Raw genomic sequence first — 20,390 nt, forward strand, 5'->3', positions numbered from 1 at the left:
CCATATGCCATTGAGAAAAATGTATACTTTTCTTATGTTGGTTATAGTTTTCCATATATATCAGTTTGCTGTAGTTGTTTTATAGTGTTGTGAAATCCCTCTATATCAATATTGATCTTCTTTCTAGATATTCAATCCATTATTAAAGTACAGTATTGAAATTTGCAACTATTTTTGTGGAATCACTATTTCTTACTTAAATTTTCTTTAGTGCTTGATTCATAGATTTTTCAGGAGCTTTGTTTTTTAGTGTATATATGTTCACAATAATTATATCTTCTTGATGTATTGAACCTTTATTAATATATAATGTCTTTTCTTTTGTAGAAGTTTTTACTTAAAGTCTATTTTGTCTGATATCAGTATAGACATCTCAGTTCTCTTTTTGGTACTATCTGCATGGAATATCTTTCTTTTCCTGTCAAACTATCTCTGTCTTTGGATCTAAACTGAATCTCTGGTAGACAGCATGTTGGTGGATCATGTTCTTTTTATCTAGTCTGCCAATCTGTGCCTTTGGAGAGTTTAATTCATATACATTAAGATTGGTACTGATAAGGAAGGAGAAACAGATCAAGATGGCAGAGTAGAGGAATGTGAAGCTCAGCTCCTCCCACAAATACATAAAAATACATTTACATGTGGAACTTTTCTCACAGAATACCTAATAAAAGCTTGCAGAAGATCTCATAAACTAAAGGTGAAAGAATGATCCCCACATTTCCAGGTAGGATGAAGGAAAATGAAGAAGAATCAGGATGGGGCCTGTGCCCATGGTTGGCAACTGTGAAAGAAGAAAGGTTTCCTAACCCTAGGAACTTCCTTCACCAGCTGAGAGGTCTACCAGGATAGATAGGGAGCTTTAGAGGCTGGAGAGGAGAGTACAGGACCTGGCCTGCAGCCCTGCATGATAGATACACCATCACAGACAGTCTTTGACACAGCATCACTTTTCCCAGCCCAAGACATACACCTGCTGGTGTTTGCAGTGACTGGGTGCTGAAACTCAGGCTTCAGTGGATAGACCTGGGGAGAGGACTTGGTTTGGCTGTGTGGAGACAGCACAAAGAGCCTGGAATGTGGCCTAAGCTGCAACTAGGGGTGCACAAAAGACAGATCACGGGTCTGTCACTGGAACCCCATTGTCAACACTGGAAAAGAGGAGCATGTGTCTGCCATAGTACCCTTATTATCAGCATTCTCACAGTCAAGCACAGCTTCAGTCACTGAGGGTTTTGTGAAATTTGTGGGCATGTGCATGTGCATGTGGAGGTTGGGATGAAATCTGAAACAATTACCAGTACTCCAAAAATGGGTGCAGCTCTAGCAGGTTCTCACACTGCTGAATTTTGAGACCAGGACTGAGCACACATGCCTGAGGGTGGAGCAAGCCAGTTAACAATGCTCCCACAGTGAGGCTGAATATAAGCCAATTATCAATTATCCCAAAGTGGGTGCAGGGACTGCAGTGTTGCCAGATTCTTCTTACTGCATCTTTGTGAGCACATACACACTTAAGGAATCTCTAAGCCAATTACTGGTGCTCCCATAGTGGCCTACAAAGGCAGTGCCAGTAACAGTGATCTTCATGACATGCACATCTGGTTGCAGGATGAGTCACTGAGTCACACATCCCAGCAGACAGCTCCTGCGGAAGAACAGCAACTCCTTTCTGAGAGAGAGCTCTCAAGTCACACCTACCTCATACCACTTCTTAGAACCAAGTCTGTGAGCTTCTACTCCAGCAACTGAGGAACAGAATCTACCCCTGACAGAGTTGTGACAACCACAGAGCAAATAGGAAGCCCAACCCAACATCCAGTGTAGGCTTTGGTCACCACAACACCAAACATGCCTCCTGTAAAGGAGACAGGGTCCAACACACCCTGTGGAAAGAAATGGCAAGCATCCATACCAAAAACATCCCTCACACCAAAGATATTGGACTCATACAGTCTACACCAGGTTGTTCTCACATAAAAACAGCTCATCAAGACCATAGTAGATAAATGTTTCTCCTAAATTCATAGAATCACAGAAATATAAATAAAATTGAAAAGCAGAGGAATTAACACCAATTAAAAGAACAAGAGAAATTACTTGAAAGACAAACAATAAAATAAACCTCTCCAGTCTACCAGAGCTGGAGTTGAAAAAGGAAGGAATAAAACTTTTAATTTTTATTAATATAAATATATAGGAATTGACAAAGACTATCAATACAAATGAAGATCACTGTAAAAAGGAACTAGAAACTATAAATAGGAGCCAATTGAAGTTAGGCAACTCCATTGCCTAGATGAAAACCTAGCTTAAAGTGTGCCAATCTACACATAGTAGAAATCTCACAAGAGAAAGGAAAAGAAAAGGGGATCAAAAATATATTAGAAGAAATTATGGCTAAAAACTTCCCAAATCTAAAGAGTGAAACCGATATCCAAGTACAGGAAGCACAGAGGTTCCCAAACAAGATGAACCCCAACAGAGCTACACCAAGATGTATCACAATTAAAATGGTAAAAGTTAAAGATAAAGAGAGGATTCTAAAGTTAGCAAGAGAAAACAAAGAGTCAGTTACAAAGGAATTCCCTTAAGGCTATCAGCTGATTTCTCTACAGAGACATTGCAGCCCAGAAGGGAAGGCACAATATGTTCCAAGTCCTAAAAGGGAGAAACCTATAACCTAGGATACTCTAACCAGCAAGATTATAATTTAGAACAGAAAGAGAGATAAGGAATTTCTCAGACAAGCAAAAACTAAAAGAATACAGCAATACTAAACCTATCCAAAAGTAATGTTGAAATATCTTCTCTAAATAGGAAAGAATCAAGGATCTATAAAAAAGTGAAAATCACAGTAGGAAAGATAAATATACAAAAGGATTGAAGATCACTTAAATGAGTCAGTACAAAGATTAAAAAAAATGTGAAAGTGATTAGAGCTGCAATGAAAAGCAAAAGGATAAACATGAAGATGTGAAATGGACATCAAAATTACAAAGTATAGGGGAGGGAAGTATAAAATGGGGATATTTTAATATTATTTTTAATTGAAGTATAGTTGATTAATAATGTTGTGTTAATTTCAAGTGTACAAAAATGTAGATAATTTAGAATGTGTTTGAGCTTATATGACTACCAGTCTAAAGCAAGTAGATATAGTTATGGGTTAACATGCTTGAAAACCAGAGTAACCACAAATCAAAAACATACAATAGATTCACCAAGGAAGTGAAAGACTTATATGCTAAGAACTATAAAACATTGATAAAGGAAATCAGAGCTGATTCAAGGAAATGGAAAGATATCTCATACTCTTGGATTAGAAGAATTGATATAGTTATGGCCATACTACCCAAATAGATCTATAGATTTAATGTAATCCCTATCAAATTATCCATGGTATTTTTCACAGAATTAGAACAAATCATCTTAAAATTTATGTGGAACAACAGAAGACTTAGAATTGCCAAAGCAATCCTGAGGAAAAAAGACAAAGTTGGAGCAAAATCCTTCCAAACTTCAGATAATACTACAAAGCTACAGTAATTAAAATAGCATGGGATTGGCACAAAAACAGACATGTATATTAATGGAACAGAATAGGGAGCCCAGAAATATACACACACTTACAGTCAATCTTCAACAAAGGAGGCAAGAATATACATTGGAGAAAAGACAGTCTCTTCAGGAAGTGGCATTGGGAAAACTGGAAAGCCACCTATAGATCAATTAAGTTATAGCACTGCCTCACATCATATATAAAAAAAATCAAAATGGCTTAAAGACTTAAATATAAGACATGACACCATAAAACTTGAGAAGAGAACATAGGCAAGATATTCTATGATATAAATCATAGCAAGGTTTTCTTAGATTAGCCTACCAAGGCAAAAGAAATAAAAGCAAGAATAAACCATGGGACCTACTCTAACTTATACACTTTTGCACAGCAAAGGAAATCATAAACAAAAATACAACCTATAGACTAGGAGAAAATATCTGCAAATGATGTGACTGACAAGGGATTAACTTTCAAAATACACAAACATCTCATACAACTCAATATCAAAAAAACAAGTGATCCAATCAAAAAATGGCAGAAGACCTAAATAAACATTTCTCCAAAGAAGACATACAGATGGCCAACAAGCACATGAAAAGATGCTCAATGTCGCTAATTATTAGAGAGATGCAAATCAAAATTACAATGAGGTATCACCTCACACCAGACAGGCTGGCCATCATCAAAAAGTCTATAAATGCTGGAAAGAGTGTGGGGAAAAGGTAATCCTCCTACACTGTTGGTGGGAATATAAATTGGTGCAACCACTATGGAAAATAGTACGGAAGTTTCTTACAAAACTAAAAATAGAGTTACCATATGATCCAGCAATTCCACCCCTGAGCATATATCCAGAAAAGATGAAAACTCTAATTCAAAAAGATACATGCACCCCAATGTTTATAGCAACACTATTTACAGTACCCAAGACATAGGTGGAACCTAAGTGTCCATCTATGGATGAACGGACAAAGATGATTAAAGATGATATTTTATATATATACACACACACAATGAACTATTATTCAGCCATAAAAAGAATGAAATTATGCTATTTGTAGCAAAGTGGATGGACCTATAGATTATCATGCTAAGTGAAGTAAGTCAAACAGAAAGACAAATATTATATGATATTATTTATATGAAGAATCTAAAAAATACTGCAAATAAACTTATTTGCAAAACAAATAGACTCACAAACATAGAAAACAAACTTATGGTTATCCAAGGGAAAGTGGGGAGAGATAAATTAGGATTATGGTATTAACAGACACACTACTATAAATAAAATACATAAACAAAAAAGATTTAGTGTATAACACAGGGAATGTATTCAATATACTATGAGAAAAAAATTGGAAATATATATACATAATCAAATCACTTTGTTGTACACCTCAAACTAACACAACACTGTAAATCAACTATACTTCAATTAAAATTTTATAGAAAGTTTAATACTGATAAGATAGTTCTTACAAAATTTTATTATTTGTTTTATGTATGTCTTGTACCATTTTTGTTTATCATTTTCTACTTCAGTGTCTATTTTATGCTAGTTGATTTTTTGTAGTGAGAAGTTTTAATTCCACTATTTCTTTAATGTTTAGTTTTGTATATTTTCTTTGTGTTTACTATGTTGATTCCCTTTAACATACTAAATTTTAACAGTTTGAATTGATAATAACTTAACTTCAATAGCATACAAAATTCTATTCTTTTACAGCTTTGTATCACCTCCCTTTATGTTACCATTTTCATTCTAGTTTTTATCTTAATCATTGTGTATCCAATAACATAGATTTATTTTTATCATGGTTAATTTTTCTTTAAAATCGTATAGGAAATAAAAGGCAGAGTTCCAAACCAAAAATTAAGTAGTTCTGCCTTTGCATTTGCCCATGTGTTTACCTTTACCAGAGATATTGATTTCTTTTTATGGATTTGAGTTACTATCCAGTGTCCTTTCATTTTAACCTGAAGAACTCCCATTAGCATTTATTGAAGTACAGGTGTAGTAGTATCAAATCTACTTAGCTTTTTTAATCTAGGAATATTTTCATTTCTTCCTAATTTTTGAAGGTTTTTTCTCACTGGGTATAGAATTATTGGTTAATAGTTTATTTTTTAGATTCTTAAAGATACCATCTTATTGCCTTCCAGCTTCCACAGTTACTGAAGAGAAATCAAGTTTTAATCTCATTGAGAATCCCTTGCACTTGACAGAATTTTTTCTCTCCTGCTGCCTCAAGATTTTTACTTTGTTTTTGGCTAACCATATTTTGTTTATGTCTCAGTATGTTTCTCTTTGAGTTTTTCTTACTTGAAATTTGTTGAGCACTGTGGATGTGTTATTCATGTTTTTTGTCAAATTTGGGAAATTTCAGCCATTATTTATTCAAATGTTCTTTCTGCTCCTTTATCTCTCTCTCTCTTTTACTTCTGGGACTCCCATTATGTGTATGTTAGTCCACTTGATGATATCTCTTAGGTTTTGTTTGCTTTCTTCATTCTTTTTAAATTTCTCCTCCTTAGATTTGATTATTTCATCTGTCATATTCCAAGTTTGTCATTCTTTTTTCTACTTGCTCAAATCTGCTGTTGAACATTTCTAGCAAATGTTTTCATTTCAGTTATTTTAGTTTCAGTTCTAGTGTTTCTGCTTGGTTACATTTTTATAATTTTTAATTGATATTCCCATTTTGTTCATACATTTATTTCCTTATATCCTTTAGTTCCTTGTCCATGTTTTTCTTTGGACATATTTAAGACAGTACATTTTTGTCTTTGTCTAGTAAGTCTGATGTCTGGATTTCTCAGGAACAGTTTCAGTCAATTTTATTTGTTACTTTAAAAGAGCCATACATTTCTGTTTATTTTTATGCCTTGTGATTTTTTTGTTGTTGTTTTTAAAAATTGGTCATTGTTTTCATTATAATGTGATGGTTCTGGAAATCAGATCCTCTTCCTTCTCCATATGAAGATTTTGTTGTTGTTGTTGTTACTTCATTTGATGCAGGCTATAGAAGTCCATTGTTTAGGTTTTTATTTATTTTTTATTGAGTAATAGTCAGTTTACAATTCTGTGTCAATTCTGGTGTACAACACAATTTTTCAGTCATACATGAATATACATATATTCATTTTCATTTTTCCCCATGAGCTACCACAAGATTTCGTGTGCTATACAGTATAAACTTGTTTATCTATTCTATATATACCTGTCAGTATCTACAATCTCAAACTCCCAGTCTGTCCCTTCCCACCCACCTCCACCCTGGCAGCCACAAGTTTGTATTTTATGTCTGTGAGTCTGTTTCTGTTTTATATTTAGGTTCATCTTCTCTCTTTCTCTCTTTTTTTTTTTTTCAGATTCCACATATGAGTGATATCATATGGTATTTTGCTTTCTCTTTCTGGCTTAATTCACTTAGAATGACATTCTCCAGCGCCATCCATGTTGCTGCAAGTTGCATTATTTTGTCATTGTTTACAGCTGAATAGTATTCTGTTGTATAAATATACCACAAGGTTGTTTAGGTTTTTAAGCTAAAATACTTGTGCAAAGGCTATATTCCTTTGTATTCCTAGTCATATGTGATCACTGAAGTGTGTATTCATTTAGATAATATTTAGCTATTATTTTGACAAGGATTTCCTTAAGTGCCAAGAGTTAAAACAACAACAACAACAGCAACAATGACAACCAAAAACCCCCACACATCTCTGATTCTTTGCAATTTGGCTCTGTGCTGAAGCACTCCTTCAACAGTTAGGCAAATTGGCACTTAGCCTATGGATCAGCCTAGTGTGTAAACTTAGGGTCTTCTCCATATTTTTCTAAGCATGTGTCTCTTCCTGGTTATGCATGTGCCTTTCTAAATTCCCCCATATGTATGGATGTTTTTGAATGTCCTAATTTCCCAAAAATTCTTCCCCAAATTTTGTTTCCAGACTTAGGCAGTCTATTGTATGTCTCCATCCATAGTTTCTTGCCTCAGGCACCTGTAGTTTCTCAGTTTGCTTTGCAATATTTTTAATAAATGCCCACTCATTTTCCAGCCTGTATTCTGAACTGAGTGAAACAGGGATAATTACCTTCTATTTGTCCTTCAGATAACAGGTTAGAATGGACATATGCAGTAATTGGTGAATAAGTTTTTCTTAGCTCAGTCTGGAACTAGGGATGACAGTCTCATACTAGACCTGTTGCTGGGGAGAGGGGTACAGTAAGGTAAGTGAAAATGGCACAAAGCTTTCCTGTCATTTTCAAGATGATTTTTCTTGATTCAGAATTTGCTTCATTGCTGTAAATGTGTGTTTGACTGTTCCCCAAATTTCTGACAACATTGATCCTGACGGTTTCTATTTGTTTTTCTATGTTTCTGTGAGGGAATGAAAGCTAGGGGATATTGCATTCTCCATTTTCCTCATATCATCTGTTGTTTTTAATACATTGATTTCAGCATCTCCCTGTGTGTCCCTGTGCATCAGAAAATCAAAGCATAAATAAAATTGAAGAGATTTTAATTATAAAATAAGTATAAAGAAAAAAAGGCAGTTTTTTGTTGGGCCAAGCCTGAGAGAGGCATACATCATTTTATCCATATTCCATTGGCTAGAAATTAGACACATGATCTTATAAAACTGCAGTGGGGTTAGGGAATATTGACCAGTGGTATTCCCAGGAGGAAAGGAGAATGAGTTTAGTGAACAACCAGCCAACTTCTGCTACAACTAGCAAATATCTAACATATATTTTTAACTAGAGTTCTGTCTGTGACAAAGAGCTGTGACTTATCAGGTAGGAGCCTTGTCCTAGGTCAGAATGTCAGAGCTGGAAGAATATTTAGAGACCATCTATTTCAGTATCCTCAGATGTTGGGGGCTCTGATGCTCAAAGTAGAGAAGGGCTGGCCAGAGTCACACTGTCAATAACTGACCTGAGACAAGAGCCAGCTGGACCACTTACCTATTCTCTATACCATCTGCATGCAGACAGTTTTGAGCATTTCCAAGAGTAAGATTCAGTCTTGCAAGATTGTATATTTCAAGGACTTTATCCATTTTTCTAGGTTGTCCAATTGATACCATATAATTGTTCATAGTATAATCTTATGATTATTTGTATTTCTATGATATTGTCTGTAACTTACACAGCAAAGCATGTTAACTAAACAAAAAGGCAACCTACTGAATGGGAGAATACATTTGCAAATGCTATACCTAATAATAGGTAAACATCCAAAATATTCAAAGAACTCTTACAACTCAACATCAAAAAAAAAAAAAAATAATAACCCCATCAAAAAATGGGCAGAGCACCTGAATAGATATTCTTCCAAAGAAGACATGTAGATGGATAACAGGCACATGAAAAGTTGTTCAACACCACTAATTATCAGGTAAATGCAAATAAAAACCACAATGAGATATTATCTCACACCTGTCAGAATGGTTATCATCAAAAAGAAAAGAAATAACAAGTGTTGGTGAGGATGTGGAGAAAAGGGAACCCTTGTGCACTGTTGATAGGAATGTAAATTGCTAAAACCATTATGGAAAACAGTATGGATATTCCTCAAAAAAGTGAAAATAAAACTACCCCTTGAATCTGCAAATTCTACTCCTTGGTATTTATCTGAAGAAAATGAAAATATTAATTCAAAAAGATATATGCACCCAATGCTCATTGCAGTGTTATGTATAATAGCCAAGACACAGAAGCAACCTAAGTGTTCATCAACAGATGAATAGATAAAGAAGATGTATTGTGTATATATATAAAATGGAATATACTCAGCCATAAAAAAGAAGGAAACTTTGTCATTTGCAATGACATGGTTGGAGCTAGATGGTATTATGCTAAGTGAAATAAGTCAGACAGAGAAAGACAAATACCATATGTTTTCACTTATATGTAGAATCCAAAGATACAAAACAACCAAATAAATACAATGAAACAAAGACAGAATCACATATAGAGAGAAGAAACTAGTGATTTCTAGGTGGGAAAGGGGTAGGGATAAGGGCAAAATAGGTGAAGAGGATTAAGAGGTACAAACTACCGGTTGTAAAATAAGTATGTCACAGGGATTATAGTCAATAAGATTATAACTTTGTATGGTGTATAATCTATTAAAATATTGAATCACTGTTGTACACCTAAAAGTAATATAATGTTATGAGTCAATTATTCTTCAATAAAATGTAAGAAATAAATTTTTCATCACAACCCAATACATACTTAACATATTTCACCTGTAAAAGTTTTACAAAACAATACTAGATAGGTAGTGATTAGAGCTGTATGTCAAATATTTCCAGCTCCCCACCTTCTGGCACATTGTAGAATTACACTTTATTTTGCTTTTGTAGTTACTAATGATCAGGTGATGTATATGGTCAAGGACATGTGAGCAAAATGAAATGGGTCATTTCAGGGGGGAATCTTTAAAAGCCAATGCACAGTTCACAATATTCTATTTTCCCTGATGCTTCAATCATGACAGCACAGTGAGTATAATGTAAATAAGAATCCCCAGGAACTCTCTAATAGGCAAATAGTGAGAGTGAGAAATAAATTTTTGCCCTTTTAAGACACTGATATTTGCAGTTTGCTTTTCACCGTGCATAACCTCTCCAATGCTGACTGATATAAATACCTAGTTTTAGTACATGATCTGTATTCTGATATTTGGTATCATTTTATTTTGTCCTATTTCAGTTTTCAATGATAGTTGCAATCTACTAAATTGATTTCATGTCTCAGTAATGGGTTGCAACTTACAGTTTGCAAAATCTTACTATATACAGTGTCCACTTGTCCCATAGCTAATCCTCTCTCCAGGTTTTTTTTTTTTTTACAGTAATGTTTGTGACTCCCATTTCTCTGCAGGATTGTGGTTATGGAGAAGGTGGAGATGCATACTGCACAGTCTGCCCTCCCCGCAGATACAAAAGCAGCTGGGGCCACCATAGATGTCAGAGTTGTATCACCTGTGCTGTCATTAATCGTATCCAGAAGGCCAACTGTACGGCTACCTCTAATGCTGTCTGTGGGAACTGTCTGCCCAGGTGAGCCTGCTATATAAGCCCAATCTATTCAGGCCTTCTCTAGCCCTTTTACGTTTCTCTCAACCTTGCTTCTCAGAGCCTAGTTGAAGTATTCTAACTGTCCATATCATGATGAGTTTATGCTCCCCTGAGAGAGAGAAGCAATATCTTCCAAAGATCCCCCTATAGAGTGCCTAGCATACAGTCCATCACAGATGATTACTAAACAATGTTTTACAGGTCCAAGTTTCAAGGTAAATCTCACTGTAGACCTAAAAGAGATTAGGAAGCACTTGGTGTCAAAGCAGTGCTCCCCTCTCTTGTGAGACTGGTTCTCCTTTTGGCTATAGAGTTTGGTGAATGGGGGAAGAGGTGGAGTGTCTGGGACTTTGAGTCAGACATAGAGGCATAGAAGTCATGCAAGGCTGAGGTGGGTGCTAACTTCTAACCTGGAAGGCAAGACTCTTAGAAGCTGCCTATGTTTCAGGAAGAATTAGTACAAATATATTGCTTATTTGATCACCTTGCCATTTTTTATTGCTCTGACCACAGATTCTACCAAAAGACACGTATTGGAGGCCTGCAGGATCAAGAGTGTATCCCGTGCACAAAGCAGACCCCCACCTCTGAGGTTCAGTGTGTGTATCTGATTCTCTTCTCTCCTTTCCTCCTCAATCTGCTGGGTGACCCCCTTGTACTCCTTTCTGTAGGGTAGATTGGCAAGGGAATTGGTTAGATTTGAACCTTAGTTTCCAACCTGTGTAACCCTGTGCAAATCATTGAAACTCATTGAACTTCATTTCCCTCATCTGAAAAAAAAACTCATGATAATCATTTTTCTTCATATCTTATGAGATGTTATCTAGTTCTAATGAAATTATAAATTTAGAAAAACTTTATAAATTATAACATTTATATACTTGTGGATTATTATTATTGTTATTATATGAGGTTTATAGTAGTCCCTAGTGCTTAAGACTAATAAAAGGCTGAATGAAGTACTAGGATCTAGTCTATGCCCATATGACTATCCATTTATAAGTCTATCATTTTTGTCTATCTACCATGTATATGTCTAACCACTTATTTTTTAAATGATTGATATAGTTTTAAAACATGAAATATTTCAAATATGTAGAAATATTTTAAATGCAGAAAAATACAAAAATAAAAATGCCCAGTTACATGACATCAAGAATTAATAAATCTTAAAATTTTGCATATTTTCTTCAGATTTAAAAAAATGGATATTCCACAAGCTTAGTGGCATTCCCTTTTTGATCCTTTCTGAGTTCCATTCTCTCCTGACCTCCCCAGAAGCAACCACTATCATGAAACTGTATGTCTCTTGTTGGTAGGCTATGCTGCAGTAACAAACCCCCAAATCTCAGTAATTTAAGGCAATAAAAGTTTATTTTTCACTATGAAAAATTCTTACTCCATCTTCTAACTGTACCATCAGACCATGTGGCTTCCAGGTTGATGGGACAGGGTAAAACTTGGAGGAGACATACTGCATCTTAACTACTGCAGTCTGTATGTGGCACACATTACTTCTACTCATAGCCCATTGGCCAGAAGTACTCAGATGGCCTTACTACAAGGGCGTTTGGGAAATGCAGGGAAGCATGTGGATAATTGGTGAGCACTATGACTCTGCCATACTCTCTACCTATGTTTTGATACTTGTATTCTTTTGTGATATACGTATATATCCATAGGCAATATCTGCTATTATTTATATTTTATGTTTTATATAAGTACTTGATACAAATATCAAGCTATATACTTTCTTTCTCCAATTTGCTTTTCCCCTCTGGATCATTTATATTCATCCATACAGGTCTTTTATTTTAAATGCTATATAATCATATTATCATCTATATGATATTATTATATATTACATTACAGAATTATATCATGATTTATTTATCATGTGCCCTACTGATGAGTATTTTAGTTTGTTTCTATTTTCCTAGGTTATATAACTAGATGTGACATGGAAAGATCATAGGATATGTGCATCTTCAAATAACTGTACTAATTTATACCATACTAGCATTATATGAAAGTTTCTCTACTTTATTATTTATACTTTTGCCACAAAGAAGTAAAACTAGTTTAGCAGTCCTAATTGAAGAAGACACTAGGGAGAGGATGTTGGTCTGAGGAAGTACAGGTCCAGTGTCAGGGTGACTGTTGACTACCTACAATAACTGACCTCTCCCACTTTCTTGTCTCACAGGTGCCTTCCAGTTGAGCTTAGTGAAGGCAGATGTACCCACAGTGTCCCCTCAGGAGGCCACACTTGTTGCACTGGTGAGCAGTCTGCTCATGGTGTTTACCCTGGCCTTCCTGGGGCTCTTCTTCCTCTACTGCAAGCAATTCTTCAACAGACATTGCCAGCGTGGTAAGGGTAGCTGCTTCATGTATTACCTGAATCAGGATAAAGGCTCTGACTAGCAGAAGAGAGACATTTTCTGGGGCTGAGAGTTAATGAGGCTTCCCGAAAGCCTGGGAAACCCCAAGGATGGACTCTTTAGGGGGTGGCAACAGAAAGCATGAGACTTCAGAGATGATTGAGGCTGACCCTGTGAGTTTATAGGACCTGATTCATTAAGGTGTAGGGGTTCATAAAGGAATACAACATTATGGGAAAACCCTTGGGAAAGGAATCTGGAGACCTAAATTCTAAATCCACTTCTAAATCATTGTGTAACTTTGGATAGATCATCTAGCTTCTTTAAGCCTCTTTCTCCTTAATCTTTAAAATGAGAGAGAAAGTTGATTTCTGAGTCCTTTTACAAGTCTTCATTTCTACTAATAGCTATAGATTCTGGAGCATGTCAGGAATGGAGGAAGGCTGGCTGAAATGAGACACGACTCTAATAAATATGGATGAGCTCTAAGGCAACAGTTATCAGTATAGTAACAACCGAAATGTAGGTAACTGAGAGTCCAGTGTCCACAAGAGTTGGCAAGCTTAGACATTTATCCTCAGACAATAATGATACCCAGAGAGGTCTGGGCCAGCCCATAGGAGATGGCCATGTGAAATCTTAGATGGAAGGTCATATTTAAAGTCTGGAGTAATATCAGGATCTGTTTTCAGCACCAACTCTAGCCATTAGCCAAGAATGTGGGACAGAAACTCCAGATCACTGAGGGGAAAGATGGGGAAGGTGGGATGCTGGCTGGCCAGGATCAGACAAGGGTTTAGATATTTAGTCTAAATATCTAATCAGAATACTGAGGCTCAGTGCAGCTTCATTGCCATCACAGGAACTGAGAACTAGGCAGAGACACCAAAATAAGAACCAAGGCTAGTAAGTGGAGTTGGTCTAGTAAGGAAGAAGGAGGATACATTTTACTGGATATGCAGGTACTTAGAACTCCTCTTCAGCCCACTGGATACTTGACCCAAAGCAACACAATTTTCTTCAACCTCTGTGTGGGAAAATCCTTATTAAGTAGGCCTGCCTTGGCCAGTTTGGCTCTAGTGCCTGCCAGATGATCTTCAAAAACCCTAGCAGATATGTTTGGCTTAAGTAGAGGTGAATCTAGGATTTCAGGGAATGGACAGCACAAGGGGAACACTGTTTGCCCTTTATGACCCTTCTCAAACTCTACTTCTCTCTCCTCTACTCTTTGGCCTGGAATATTGTGGCCCAGGGTGGACCATCCTGTCTCTTACTTTAGAGGCTAGTTTCTCAGATAAGAGCTATTGCCCATTCCCTGGGCATGGGCATGAAACATGGGAAATGAACCATTTGGGCCCCAGGGCCCAGAAAGAAGAAGATGAGGCAACATCTGTGAGATGCCCATCTCCTTCCTCCTGCCTCAGGAGGGGAGAAATGGGTAATCCTTCTCTGCTCCTCCTCTGTCCTCAAGATAATATTGCAGTACCCTTCTCTGGGAATACAAGAGCAGGCAGCTCCCTCAGGGTCTCCGTAGGAGAAATAGGATTAGACATTTTTTCATTTAGGGAAGGTGTTTATCAGGAGTCACTGACTTACATGCATACTGTGGTTGTACAGGTGAGATTAATATGTGAATTAGATCCAGTATAAAGGCCAATAGAGAGGAATAGGGACTGTGGCAAACTGAATAGTTCATCCTCTCTAAAATGGGAATCTACTACTAAGCTTCAGCTTTTTGTTGCCATGTGGGAATATTGAATGTTTCAAGATCTTCTGAATTTTCAAGAGAAGCCAAAAATCTGGATTTTTGTATGAAATAATATTGAGCTCTGACAATGGGTTTTAATTAAAAAAACACAACCACAATATGGGGATCAAACCAACATGCATTCCATAGTCTCTCAGTTTGTAACCTGATAGTGAATCAGACTTATGCATGTCTATCACTGTAATAACAAATTGCCACACATTTAATGACTTAAAACAACACCTACTTATTATCTATTTCCATAGATCAGAAGCTTTGTAGGCTTGGCTGGATCTTTACCTTGAATCTCACTAGGCAGAAATCAAGATGTTTGCCAGGGCTGCATTCCTTTCTTTTTTTTTTTTTTTTCAAGTTGTACAACACAAGTTTAATGAACATCCATCATCTCACATAGATACAAAATTAAGTAGAATTTTTTTCCTTGTGATGAGAACTCTTAGAATTTACTCTCTTAACAACTTTCACATATGAAATATAGCAGTGTTAATTATATTTATTGTGTTGTGCATTACATCCCTAGTACTTTTCTTTTAAACATTTTTTATTGAGTTATAGTCGTTTTACAATGTTGTGACAAATTCCAGTGCAGAGCACAATTTTTCAGTTATACATGAATGCATTCCCTTCTGAAAGCTCTAGGGGAGAATCCATTTCCTTGATCATTCACAAAGATGGAAGAATTCAGTTCCTTGCAGTTATAGGGCAGAGGTCTCATTTCCTTGCTGACTGTCATCTAAGAGCCATTCCCAGTTTCTAGAGACCAAACACATTCTTTGGCTCATGACCCCTTTCCATTTTCAAAACTAGCAGTGGTGATCAAGTCCTTTTCATTTCACATATCTGATACTCTCTCTGACTCTTCTGCTCCCCTCTTCTACTTTTAAAGACACGTGTGATTACATTGGGCCCACCTGGGTAATCCAGGATAATCTCCTGGATTTTAAAGCCCATAATCTTAATTCCATCTGTAAGGTACCTTTTGTCATATAACACAGCATATACACAGGCATAACACCAAGGAATGAAGATCATGGCCAGGGTGTGGGGTTGGAGGGGATGGCAGTCTTAAAAATCCTGCTTCCCACAAAGGGTTGCTCTTTCTCTGAAGAAATTGATTCTTTTTTTTTCTGATCCACTACCAGGTAGCCTCAATCTGATACCCCAATGTAAATGTGTTTCTCAACTGTATCACATCAGCCTGGTGCTAGGTACTTCAGTCCCTGGGTCCCCAGGGAGGGAAAGAGGAGCACTAGTTCCTAGATCTCTCCCCATCTTGTGCTCAGGACCAGATGCCCTGCTGAGAGGAGCCCCTCCCTGCCTTTGGATGACCCCATGGCTTTCTGCTTCAAGTTGCAGGAGGTTCGCTGCAGTATGAGGCTGACGAAGCAGCAGAGGAGGAATCTCTCTTCCCCGTGCTACCTGGCCAGGAGACCAGTCCTGAGTCCCCACTGAGTGAAAACATCTTTGAGACCAAGCCACTTAACCCCATCCTGGAAGATGACTGCAGCTTGACTCATGGCTTCCCCACACAGGAGTCTTTTATCTTGGCCTCCTGTGCCTCAGAGAGCCATTCCCACTGGGTCCATACTCCCATCGAATGCACAGAGCTGGACCTGCAAAAGTTTTCCAGCTCTGCTTCCTATACTGGAGCTGAGACCTTGGGGGTGAACACAGCTGAAAACTCTGGAGACAGGCTGGAGCTCACTGTGTCCTTTGAAGTCCCCAGCCCTTAACTCTACTGAGGTGAGCTGGAAAGTTAGGGCAGGAAGACCAGAAATTGGGGACCATCCCCACAGAATTCTCCTCTAGAGGACTGTTGTTCAGTGGGGCTAGGAGTGAAGAGCCAGCAAATTAGGAACATTGGTTGATGGAGGGACAACAGTGGTAACGCTAATCTTTTGAGCCAGTCACTCAGACATCATGTATCTGGGACTACAGTTGTCAAGGAACTGGCCAGGTTGACATGACATCAGTTTCTTTATCCTGGCCTTGTGCAAGCTCTCTCAGGGCCCCACTGTTTAATAGTCAGATTCAGTTATCTCCCATCATGTGTACAAGCACCAAGGCACAGTGGAAAATATAAAAGCCTTGGCATCTGGCAGCCCTATATTTCAAATCTACATCCATTCCTTAATGCTATGTGAAATTTGTGTAAATTCCTTCACATCTCTGAGCCTCAGATCCTTAATTTGTGAAAAGTAGGAGATACTACTTACCTTATGTTGTGAGGGTTGAATGAGAAATGCACATGCTAGTGATTTTTAATGAATTAGAGTTGTTTAAACCATGTTAGTTTTTCTTTCCTTCCCTCACCCCCAGTCACAATTTATACATGCCTTCATATATGCTACACTCATCTAGTCTTCATAACATCCCTTTGTGGTAAGCAGTTCAGAGTTTGTTAGCCTCATTTTATAAAGGCAGGAACTGAGACACAGAGGGGGAAAGTGACTTGCTCAAAGTTACAGAGCATTTTAGTGGCTGAACTGGGCTATAGCCCAGGTTTTGGAGCCCCAATTCAGAGCTTGTCCAACTCTATCAATGTGACTATTCCATAACCAATGTTACTTTCTCAAAAGCTTAAGTAGCATGGGGCAGTATGAGGCATGAGGGTAGATTCCTATTTTTCAACTAACCAGCTATTTTCACCACCCATTTCCATATTTCCCCAGCTATGATATTGTCCAGGTCCCCCAGTGACTCCCACTCTCTAATTCTTACCTAAGGAAACATGAAAAATATGTAGGTAAAAGCCAAGACTGCTACTAAACCTCAGGCTAGATACCTTCAAGGTCATCTAGTCCAACCTCCCGTCCAAGTCCTCCAATCCATGTTTGATTCCCTTTTATAATAACCCCACACAGTATTTGTGTCATCTTTGCTCACATGCTTTCAGTGTCAGAGAGCTCACAACTGCCCAATGTGCATTGCAGCTATGACTGGTGGAATTGAGCTCAATGTAAAGAAAACTTTCTGTCTCCCTGTAGTAACCACCCATGGGCCCTTGGGCTCTCTTCCTTGGGCCTCACAGACCTCATCTGCTTCTGCATTTCATGATAGCCCTGAAGAAGTCTAAAGCTACCACCTCCTCTCTAGAAAGTACCACTTTGGGTTCCTTTAAAGTATGGAGTCTTAAAACTGAACCCAGTTTTGTGGGAAATAATGTCACCAGTATAGAGTAGGGTAGAACTGTCATCATGTCATTGCCCTAGATAAATGATGCATTTCTGCTGTTGCACCCTAACCGCTGGCTTAAACCGTGTTTGTTTGCTTGTTTGTTTTTTGAGGGATGGGGAGAGGAATGAACTAGTGAGATCACGTCATAGATTTCTAACTCGCTCTGCTCCCTCCCTAGGTCTCTTGGGCTCCTGGCAGTCCAGTCATTCTCCTCGGACTCTCCTGCCTTGTTCCAATACCACAACAGCAGCAGGGGTGTGGGATGTGGTATCCACAACAGCCTATAATCTACGGATGGGACACATCCTATCCCATACTACTAGAGGACTGATTCTTCACCATTTTCTGAAGACTGAGCAGCAGCATTTCTTGCTTTCCTATTCTAGCTAGCCTGGAAAGCCAGCTTCCCCAGCCATGGGACTACTAGACATGTTCATAGCTCAGCTTGATTATAGAGAAGAGGGAGGAGTACAACAGTGAATGGGGCAGAGTTTTACTGCCTACATCTTTGGACAGATGAACCTGAAGAAAGAGCCTCTCAGTACTCTGTTGATACACCTATCTAGCACTTTAGGGACAAAATCAAAGTCTTCCCACTTTAAGTCCTCTGTACAGACACACCTCCCCAGTACACACACATACACACACACACACCTACACACATCCTAGGGGAGGCCTGACCCCTTTATCCCCCATATATCTCTTGGACTGCTGTGGCTGTGACAACCATGGAGCTAGTTCATTTGCCCCCTAGAGTCTTCCTTCCTACATAAGGTTTCTTATTTTCTTTAGTGGGGATCCAAATCAGTGTGTTTTTAATATTTAAAATGATATTTCCTGAAGTCCCTTTTATTTATCTTTTGTTTTGCCTCTTTTGTCCCTTCCTGGTGCCTGGTCTTTTTAAGCCCAAGTCTTTCTTTAGATCCCCAGAGCCAAACTCAGATCTCAGAGCTTTGGTCTTTGAAGGGACACTCAGTGGTGCAAGGGTGAATATCAAGGCTAGGACCACTCCCTATCTTGAAATCTTCATTTTCTGGAAGACAGTGTTTTAAAGCAAAAAGATTTTGGCTTTCTGGCATATCTGTTGCGGTAAACAACTCTTTTTGGAAGAAAAAAGAGTGGAGAGACAAACAAGACTCTTATGTCTGAATGTGAATGAGGTAATGTCCTTGCCCACCATACTAAGCCTATTCTCTCCCCTTCTTGCCAGCTCCCCTACCCCTACCCTTCAGACATCCTGGATGTATACTCTCTGCCAGATCTCACCCCAGTGCAAAGTTAAGAGGATTTCCATTCAGCCCTGTCCCTCAAGAGGTCAGAAAATGAGAATAGCTACTAGATCAGACAAGAGTCTTTGTATCTTACCTCTTTTGCCCCTGCGGTGTAAAGGGAAGAGATAATGGCTGGAGCCAGTAGGAGCATCCATTCTACTTGCCCTCCCTGCTGCATTCCTCTGTTCAATTTAAGAGTCTCTGTTCTTCGTTTAGGCAATGACTTGAGACTATTTAGCAGTGGGAGGGGGACAAATACTCCATATTTAAAAGCCTGCTGCAGGTAGATTGCAGATATTTGAGCAAATCTGTCAATTATAACACTTTAGTGCTGTATAGTCTAAAAAAGTTCATTCCTACATTATGCCTATTTTAAAGATGAAGAACCTGAGCCCTTGACAGGAGTAGTAGCTTACCCAAAGCAATTTGTACTTGGGAAAGACAACCTGCTCCACATGCCCACCCCCAGACCCAGGTGTGGATCCCATGGCTGAGAATAGAGGCTAGGGAAGGGCAGATAGAGAAGACACTACTCTTGGCTGTGTCAGAGGGATAGACAGGGCTGTTGGAGGGCACTGGTTATTTCTCTCCACTAGACACTGCTCAAATAACCCTTAAAAGATCATTAAGGAGCATAGGGAAGAGACTTAGGAGATTGATTAAGGCAGTTCATCTCCATCACCAGAAAAAGCAACTGGTCCCATAGTCTAAGTGCTGCTGAGGCAGCAGTATAATCTAACATTGAAAAATAGCACATGACTTCATCTGCACCCGGGACGGTGATGGTTTGTTTATTTATTTATTTATTTATTTATTTATTTATTTATTTATTTATTTATTTATTTATTTTTCTTTTGGCTTTACTCTATCTGAAGCTCTTACCTTCTATGGCCTACAAAGTTTCCCCTTCTTACAGGTCCCTCTAGACTCGCTGCATTCCCTGGGTCAGCTGAAAGTTCTTACACATATTTGAAGAGCAAAAGTTCTGTGTTGCAGCATAGGGCAGGGCATCCCCGTGGATCTCCTGGGCCTCACAATTTATTTGAAATGCTATAAATCTCCACCTCCAGCAGGCAGCAGGGCTGGAATTTGCCCTCTTGGAACCTTACAGAAAATTTCTAAGCCTAGTTTGG

At 38.1% G+C, this 20,390-nt stretch overlaps 1 protein-coding gene across 1 annotated transcript in view; it reads left to right on the top strand.

Moving 5' to 3' along the window:
• The window catches only part of EDA2R (ectodysplasin A2 receptor), a 126,629-nt gene extending 108,410 nt beyond the window's left edge, over positions 1-18,219 (top strand). The window contains exons 7-11 of the mRNA XM_064483082.1: positions 10,464-10,642; positions 11,174-11,259; positions 12,867-13,031; positions 16,160-16,552; positions 18,165-18,219. Coding sequence (XP_064339152.1) covers positions 10,464-10,642; positions 11,174-11,259; positions 12,867-13,031; positions 16,160-16,542 — 813 coding nt within the window. The 3' untranslated portion in view covers positions 16,543-16,552; positions 18,165-18,219. The remainder of the gene's footprint in view (positions 1-10,463; positions 10,643-11,173; positions 11,260-12,866; positions 13,032-16,159; positions 16,553-18,164) is intronic.
• Positions 18,220-20,390: the final 2,171 nt, after the last annotated feature.

The sequence above is a fragment of the Camelus dromedarius genome, chromosome X (genome assembly GCF_036321535.1).
Source record: "Camelus dromedarius isolate mCamDro1 chromosome X, mCamDro1.pat, whole genome shotgun sequence".
Taxonomy (NCBI): domain Eukaryota; kingdom Metazoa; phylum Chordata; class Mammalia; order Artiodactyla; family Camelidae; genus Camelus; species Camelus dromedarius.